An 8,542-nucleotide genomic window follows, 5' to 3' on the forward strand; every position below is an offset into this window, starting at 1 on the left:
GTCTTTGATGCTGGATTCCATTTGAGCATACAGAAGATGCTTCAGGAGGGTGAATGTGTTTGAGCTGTGTTTAGGTGTCTGAGAAAGTACTTGTGTGTGCCTGTCCTCTACGTGTATATGCTCGTATGCATGTGAACTAAAGGTTTTGGCATGTGGGCTCTAAAGCCCATGTGCGTATGAGTAATACAACACTGATAGACTAAATGTGGAAGTGGTGCAGCAGGCAGCACCTGCTGTCCACCATCACCGGCGATGGCTTCTCTGGCACTACGCTCACCCAGAGTGGCCTCATCACCACTGAAATGACAGCTCGAAGGAATAAGAGGACGGAGTACCTGTCAGTGAAAGACCTGGAGAAAGTTTTGGACTCCTGTACTCTGGATCTTCACCAGATAGACGAGGTCTGGCCGAACCTGTACATTGGAAATGTGTACGTACAGACTACCCCCGTCTCCTGTTTGACAGTGAACTACAGACAGCTGAGAAGTTTCAGCTGTATGTAGAGGTACGTAGGCTGAGTTCCGCTTCAAAAAGTATCTAAAAGTCCTGCTGTGTCTGTGGCATCCATCTGATTTCACTAATTAATTATATTTACTGGTTTGAGTTAATTAGCAAATATTGGTGGTTCAAACAAAATCGTGGGGAGGACTTTTGCTTTCTGATCCTGAACTTCCCACCTCTGACCACAAGCAACATTCACTATATACAGTTTTCACTTACTTGTTTGTACTGAAATACAGCTGCTACAAACAGTATGTTAAGTATATTAAGACCTCATGGTCATACAATGTGTATGAGCATGAGGTCTTAATATATGAGAGAAACTTGCTGTTTCAACAAACATCAACAAACAACTTTCTGGGTTCCATGTCAAATGTCAAATTGCCTGACTTTACCCTGACTTTACCCTGACTTTCATTGATTTAAAAAGCCGAATCTCCATGACTTAATATACAAACAGGTCACTTTTAAATAGGTGCATAAAAGATCAAGTAACCATAACAACCACTCACAATATAGGAAATCTGTGAAAATATAACATTTTTCATAAATAGGATCTAACATTTGCTGCAAAAAGCTGCAAACAACATTCCCTGATATACTATGACCTGTCCGAAAAAATGATCAAATCCCATGTCTGGAATAGACCTCTTAAATGGAATTTTCCAGAAATTCCATGACCTGTGGGAACCGTGATCTTTATTTAACCATGCAGCTGATGATTCCATTAATTAGGAACTGGGACTTAACTGGGAACTACTGTGCAGATCTGATATCATATTCATAGTTAATAATGCTGATTAAGCAACATAAAGATGTAATACATGTTATTGTCTACTTGGTGAAATACAAAATATCAATCTTCTAGGTCTAAACAATTGGGCAACAATCTGAAAATGATTAAAAATCTCGCATATATCTCCTTAGAACAAGATAAAATATTAATAAAATAGAACAACACTGATCGTTAGTAGGTCTTTGATTATGTGAAAAAGGCCATCAACAAAATAAAACTTAAATATAAGCTTTTGAAAGTAATATTAACTTTAAGTACTCAGATTGTGGACTTGGACGACTCTACTGACTATTATTTTATGCAGGTTAACTGTAATCTGAAACTGAATGCATTTGAATAATTTTCTTAGATGGTTAAATATTCTATAGGTTATTTAATCTGGTAAATGAAGTAGACAGTGTATAATATGTTTGATATTTTGATATTTTAAAACTTTCACTGCTCCTCAACCATATGCTGGAGCAGTGTGGACACACTTTCCTATAAAGCTGGCCAGAACATGGCTGTCCTGCAGAGCCATTTATCTCCTCTCTCCTCTGAAATGGTTCCCCTCCATCTGTAGAAGAATCGCCCAGAACAGGACGGCACTGCAGTGCCTCGGGATCACTCATGTCCTGAACGCCGCCCACTCCAAGCTGGGTAGCATTGGGGACCAGAAGTTCTATGGAAGCAGCTTCGTGTACTGTGGGATTCCTGCAGAGGACTCATCTCACTTCGACCTGGACATTTACTTTAGACTGGCAGCAGATTTTATCCACAAAGGCCTGAAATCGCCTGATGGTGAGAGAATCCCACCTGGGAATCACAGACCCTTCTACAGTTCTACCCACTACAGTAAAGAAGCAACTCAGTAAAATGCCCTAATTCTAAATATTGGGACATGAAATGAAGGGGATCACCCTAACCCGGAGTCATATCCCCATATCTTTAAAATTAAGAGATAATTGCTAATAACAGAACCATTTGTTAAAATCAGAGATACAGTAAGAGGGTACTGAAGTGTGTAGTATATTTCTATGTTACTGTGCTCACTCAATGTATGATCAAGACACAAATCTATGAATTCTTTGGATTGTTAGATATTGCTCTTTTTATTTATAAAAGTGCAATGATACAATTTAGAAACTGGGTTATTTATAAGAAAATTAAAATGAATTATTATTAATAATAATAATAATAATAATAATAATAATAATAATAATATTATTATTATTATTATTGCATTAAACTTCAGGGCTTAAACTTTGCACTCTGACCCCTTAAATAAGAGGCTGCTATTTATTTATTTATTTATAGAATAGACGCCTGAGTCATTTTAACCATTTATTTATCCCAGAAAGATGCAGTGAGAGTATACATCTTAGCAGAGAGGACCGAGGTGATTACGATCATAACCATGGCATAACATGGGGTTCAGTTATCTCAGTGAGCTGTTTCAGTGTAAACCCGGGCAAGCTGCTTATGGTGTCTTCCTGGAATCAGCAGTAACCCTTCAGTCATCCGTCACAAGCTCAGACCACTGTGCTGAGATGTCACTGTTCATTATGTTGTTGTCTTTTGATATTAATCATTAAAATCACAAACAGTAATAGGAGCAAATATAAACTGAGTTACCATTTCATTATTTACACACCCAATCTTCACACTGACTGTACATCCTAACAAGTCATATCACATGATCATTTATTGATCTATTGAGTACTTGAATGGGAAGAGTGACCTTAGTGGCTCTGAATGTGGTATGATAGCTGTCACTAACCCCTTCTAGCATAACCAAAACTGATGTTATCTAGACAGGAATAGCTAATACACTGGTAACTCAATATATGGTAAATTTCAAAATACTGAATTTAACTGTTATGTACTTAATGCCTTCTCCAGGAAAGGTGCTGGTGCATTGCATTATGGGTATGAGCCGCTCGTCAACCCTGGTGTTGGCGTACCTGATGCTGTACCACCACATGCCCCTGAGATCAGCCATCCAGCGCATCATCCAGAAGCGAGCCATCTACCCCAACAGGAATTTCCTGGCCTTGCTCCTGGACTTAGATCTCCAGCTAAAGCGAAAGAGAAAGACCTGCATTCTGCTGTAAACCATGGGCTTTCAGCTCCTGTCCTGCAGTCCCACTGTTCTGTATGGTTTCTGTTTTCATACTCTAACCCAGCTAATCTAGCTCATCAGGCTCATTGTCATGCCCTTAAAAAGCTGGATATGGTATGCTCGGTTATGAAAACCTGACACTAGTCCCAGGCAGGACTGAAGCTGAAAGCTCTTACTGTAAGCAAACAAACAATACAGACCATAATAGATCTACATGGTAACGTGACCCAAATATTTCATGGTTTTGCATACACAAGGAATGCATACCTTTTTCTTAGAAGTCATTATGATTTATGAGGGACGTAACAATGTCTCATAAAATGGATGAGCCAATGGTGCAGCAGCATCAACTTTTGGTGGAAAAATGATAAATGCATGGAATAACTTAGCCAATAAGATAATGGCAAAAAAACTAGCTGAATCAATATAATAGAAGCACGGGCTTGTTATAATAGTAAACATAAAATTAACTACATAGGTCTTCAAAACTAAGACATAATGTAGATGTCACAGTCTTCTATGTGATGCACTATAACACAAACATCTGCGTCTTTGGGTAGCACAGTATGGAGACTGAGCCAAGTACACTCTACGTAAAGACTAGTTATAGGAATCAGATATCCAAATGATTGTGCTCAGTGTCAGTTGATGATACTGCTCTTAAATTAATATTCCATCATTCTTCAACTTTATTACTGACAATATCTACAGCGTATTAATTATCATGGACCATAAATTTGATGGATTTCTGTGTGCTGAGGAAATAATTAAAAGCCTATTGATATTTATAATGGAATCTCAAGGGCAGTTGTTGGTTTCCTCAATAGACATTTGAAATGCATGACCATATAACAAACATTTAAAGCAACAACTGTTACACTTTAATGATAAGTATCTTAGGATAACGTAAACATGAGTAAATTACTTACCAAAGCTGTAGTTTTATTTCTCTTTAACATGCTGATGCAACACAGTAATTATATAATTCTGCATATTTTAATTTTCCTTATGGGTGTGTGGAGTGATTAGGCAGAGCCTCTGTATACAGTAGTCTAGCAATGATGTCTTACCACAGATTCCTCCCTCACATTTAGCAGCTGTCTCCACAACTGCTTCTATGCTTCCATTATAAGTGTGTTCTGAGTTATCCATTCTTCCTCATGTACAGGGAAATAGATATTGTGTGGTAATTGTCTAACAAGGATGCAGAAGATTAGTTTGAAAAAATGCTCGTATATTCTTTAAGACTGCAGTATGGTTAATTGTGAATGCAAGTTGATCATATCATAGTAAAACAGTCTATTTGGCCTCATTTGAAGTGTTTTGGGAATTGTACTCAATACTGCAGACACTGTCTGGAGACCACAGAGACACATTTACTTGAGTACAATTTGATATAGCAATATGAAGGCAAATTAAGACAAAGTATGACCTTTGCTACATTCTTTTGTAACTTACTCAAAATGGACCAAAGAGAAAAGATCACTGAGAAAACAGGAATAAAGATGTGAGTAAAAATAAATGCCATTGTTTCTTATCTCTAAAATAAAGCTCTGGATAAAATTCACTGCACTAGAACAGTTTTTTTCTCCAGTAAAAATATATGATACTTTATTTAGAGATTAGGAGTACATAGAGGTAATGTGCTATTTTGCATATGGAGAGAGACCTCACTTATTTATAAATAGCTTTGCTTGATAGGAATGAAGGCAGCTAGTTTACAAGGCTGTCACAAAATACCTAAGCCAATAGGAAAGCAGCCCCAAATACCTCAACCAACAGGAAAGCAGCCTTAAATAGCGGCGCATGTACGGAAAAAGACATGCAAAGGGCTTGGTCTTTCAGATACGACACTTTAAAACAACAGCAACAAGCCAAGCAGTGACCCGACTACGCTCAGGAAATGGTTCAAGTCAAAGTATAATAAACACAACTGGACCTCACTCTGGCACTCAATTGTCCTGAGAAGCATGGGGTATTTCTCCTACAGGGCTAGATCTCTCTCTCTCTCTCTCTCTCTCTCTCTCTCTCTCTCTCTCTCTCTCTCTCTCTCTCTCTCTCTCTCTCTCTCTCTCTCTCTCTCTCTCTCTCTCTCTCTCTCTCTCTCTTACTCACTCACAACTATACACACATAGCCACACACACAGGAACGACCTGGCAGACATGCTGCTCCTACCACAGGTCCTACATTACCGATTCACAACTTTCTTTCCTTCTCAAAAAACTTGGTCTGTTTGGGAGATGATGCATTAACGTGTTCTGGAATTTGAAAAAAAAAAAATCAGGTAACTTACAAACATGTTAGATACCTGTATGCACTAAAATCTTGTCTCATGAGACAGTGAGATATTTGAGCTGCTACTTCTTGCATTACACAGTGAGTTGTGTAAGACTGATCATGCTGGGAAAAAAAATGCTATTGTTTTGCTGCAATGCAAAGGGACATACATTTTATATTCTAAAATTGTTTTAGTCAGATTTTAATTAATTCAAACACTTTAAAAATATGAATGATTTTATTGGTCAGTTTGCCTGGATGGACAATATTTCCCTGATCTTGCTATGCTACAGAGTGCTGGATATTCCTGTGATTGCATAAAAGGAAATAATCGTATGTTTAAAAATGTTTAAAAGTCAAGCACAGTTTGATTATGGTGGGGCATTAAGAATGATAACCTCACTGTTACACAGCAATTACAAATAAATAACTTCTTAGAAGAAAGGGCATCTGTTGACATAAGGGCAACGTCTTATAATTAGAAGCTCACAGAGTTACTGTGTACCTTAATGTGCTCCAGGAACGTAAAAGCAGAATCAGCTGGAAGCAGTAACAGAAGGTGAAATAGGTGACGGCCATGCCACGGAGCAGATACCTCGGTCAGGGGGAGGGCAGGTATGAGACTCCACCTGCCTCTGAGTTAGAGAGACTACTGTGGATTAAACCTGGCACCAGCGGCCATCTCGATGAAGTCAGACCAGGGATCTACATAGGAGATATGTAAGACTGCTCACCAGTTCTCTCCTGGTGACTACCAGGTCACCAACATGCTTCTAGGCACCTGGTGTTCTGCAGAGTTTGGTTACAACTATGACTACACCTGATCCAACTAATTACTGTCTTACAAAGCACCTATTTAGCTGGTTATGCTACATATAGGTTAAACCCAACAGAAGGGTAAATCTTCCGGATGGTTGGTTAAAACTGGTTTGATCATTTAACTAACAATAAATAGAAGATTAGAAGCACAAGAAACACTGCCTGTCATATTGTTAGACTATTTCAGCCAAACTGGTCTTTTAAATGATCCGTCTTTCAGGTATGCAGCGAAAGACAAACACATGCTAAAGGACCTGAATATTTCACATGTGCTGAATGCAGCCCATGGGAAATACAACATAAACACTGGACCCAGTTTCTACAGAGACATGAACATTGCCTACCATGGTGTGGAGGCCTTTGACATGCCGTCCTTTGACATGAGCCCGTTTTTCTACTCTTCTGCTAACTTCATTAAGAATGCTGTGAGCACTCCAAGAGGTGAGGAGAAGAAATTTCATGTGCATATAGAATCTAGCCTTTAACTGTAAAATACATTCATTTTCAAATCTCTGTGTTAAACCCATCCAAGGTAAAGGTGAAGTGCATGCCCCACATAAACAGTTGCCATTAGTATTTACTGCTTTGCTGTGTCATCCATTTTCCAGCACTGAGTTGCTTTGTGAGGGATTAGATCTCTATGTAATTTTAAGGCAAGATGCATTTGCTCATATTTTTGTAGGTAAGGTGTTGTTGCACTGTTGGATCTGCAAGTTTTTGTAGTTATGGTGTTTGTATAGTTTTAAATTTGTTTGCTGGGAAGGGTATTTGTGAAATGTTATGTTGTAGATTTGTGTAGTCTTTGAATCATGATTGATCTCTGCTACTTTGTAGGTAAGATGTATTTAAACTGAGCTACTTGCTGGTGTTTATGTAATGTCTGAGCTGAGCTATTTGCAGGTATTTGTGTCATGTTTTATATATGTTTGCAGGTAAGGTGCTGGTGCACTGTGCGATGGGTCTGAGTCGGTCATCTACGCTGGTGCTGGCATACCTGATGATCCACGAGAACATGACACTTGTGGAAGCCATCAAAGCCATAGCACAGAACAGGCATATCTGCCCAAACACCGGCTTCATGGAACAACTCCGTCAGCTTGACAAACAGCTGCACTACTAGGGCAGCACCCCCTACTGCTGTACATTCACACTAATGCTGACTTCACACAAATGTCACCATACGTGATGTAAAGGAGTGCACACCTCCCACTAACTGACTAGCCATGTTAACTGTTCAGACTGTGGTGATATTTGATACATGAGAAACATTATAGCAAACCTCATGTGCCTCACACATTCTGTGATATAGCTTTTGTGCACGTTTTGCTATTTTTCTCAATAGTGTGACAGCTAGTTGATAAACTGCAATTTCTTGTGAAGACAGTCATGTGGCCAAGCTAAATCCCTGAAACAATTATATGGTAGCAGGCCACTGGCTTGAGAGAGTGGGGGAGAGAGATTGGGGGAGAGAGAGAGAGCGAGAGAGAGAGAGAGAGAGAGAGAGAGAGAGAGAGAGAGAGAGAGAGAAAGCATAGTGAGACTGTATGCCATGCACCCCAGAGACTGCAAATGGGTTAAAAAAAACAATATTTAGAATTGTTTTAAAATTGTTGATTTACATTTACATTTACGGCATTTAGCATACGCTCTTATCCAGAGCGATTTACAAAAGTGCTTTGTCATTTACTCATACAATATATCCTAGTACAGTAGGTTAGAATCAGACATACCAATGAACTAGAATACTGTAGAATACATGGATGAATGCTGATACCTAGAAGTACAAAATACATAAGGTCTATCTTGATAAGTGCTATAAACAATAAGTGCTAGTTTGTTAAACAACATAAACAATAGCCTACAATAAGTACTAATTTAGTCAGTCAATGATTTGTGTACATATGTGTTTATTTTAATTGTTAGTTTGTTGTGTCCTTTTTTTGTTATATTAGCATTTTAGTTTTAGTCCCATTCTGCTTTTTTTCTATGTGTAAGCCTCAATAAAACAGTTGCTCGCAAGCAAAAAATGTCTTCTATCTCTTCTTTT

General features: G+C 38.5%; 2 protein-coding genes across 3 annotated transcripts; both read left to right on the forward strand.

Moving 5' to 3' along the window:
• The first annotated feature begins 81 nt into the window (after positions 1 to 81).
• Positions 82 to 4,710, forward strand: LOC113576341 (dual specificity protein phosphatase 13A-like). Its single transcript, XM_027008375.3, has 3 exons — positions 82 to 430; positions 1,860 to 2,077; positions 3,179 to 4,710. The coding sequence occupies exons 1-3, from the start codon at positions 204 to 206 to the stop codon at positions 3,388 to 3,390; spliced, it is 657 nt and encodes a 218-aa protein (XP_026864176.2). The 5' UTR covers positions 82 to 203; the 3' UTR covers positions 3,391 to 4,710.
• Positions 4,711 to 5,058: 348 nt separating this feature from the next.
• On the forward strand, positions 5,059 to 8,025 carry LOC113576342 (dual specificity phosphatase 29). Of its 2 annotated transcripts, none has more exons than XM_035533770.2 (4): positions 5,059 to 5,683; positions 6,197 to 6,291; positions 6,716 to 6,936; positions 7,428 to 8,025. In XM_035533770.2, exons 2-4 carry the CDS (start codon positions 6,254 to 6,256, stop codon positions 7,613 to 7,615), a joined length of 447 nt encoding a protein of 148 aa, XP_035389663.1. In that variant the 5' UTR covers positions 5,059 to 5,683; positions 6,197 to 6,253; the 3' UTR covers positions 7,616 to 8,025. The 2 variants fall into 2 exon arrangements, with proteins under 2 accessions (XP_035389663.1, XP_026864177.2); XM_027008376.3 differs by having other exon boundaries at positions 5,459 to 5,683; positions 6,197 to 6,396.
• Positions 8,026 to 8,542: the final 517 nt, after the last annotated feature.

The sequence above is a fragment of the Electrophorus electricus genome, chromosome 15, assembly GCF_041902795.1.
Source record: "Electrophorus electricus isolate QZ-2024a chromosome 15, ASM4190279v1, whole genome shotgun sequence".
Classification (NCBI taxonomy): domain Eukaryota; kingdom Metazoa; phylum Chordata; class Actinopteri; order Gymnotiformes; family Gymnotidae; genus Electrophorus; species Electrophorus electricus.

Excerpts from the sequence above, each read along its gene's own strand:
- LOC113576341 (XM_027008375.3), top strand. The coding sequence starts at position 204 with ATGTGGAAGTGGTGCAGCAGGCAGCACCTGCTGTCCACCATCACCGGC. Across the intron at positions 431-1,859 it reads AACCTGTACATTGGAAATGT|AAGAATCGCCCAGAACAGGA; the intron begins GTACGTACAGAC and ends CTCCATCTGTAG. Across the intron at positions 2,078-3,178 it reads AGGCCTGAAATCGCCTGATG|GAAAGGTGCTGGTGCATTGC; the intron begins GTGAGAGAATCC and ends TGCCTTCTCCAG.
- LOC113576342 (XM_027008376.3), top strand. The coding sequence starts at position 6,254 with ATGCCACGGAGCAGATACCTCGGTCAGGGGGAGGGCAGGTATGAGACT. Across the intron at positions 6,397-6,715 it reads GGGATCTACATAGGAGATAT|GTATGCAGCGAAAGACAAAC; the intron begins GTAAGACTGCTC and ends TCCGTCTTTCAG. Across the intron at positions 6,937-7,427 it reads TGCTGTGAGCACTCCAAGAG|GTAAGGTGCTGGTGCACTGT; the intron begins GTGAGGAGAAGA and ends ATATGTTTGCAG.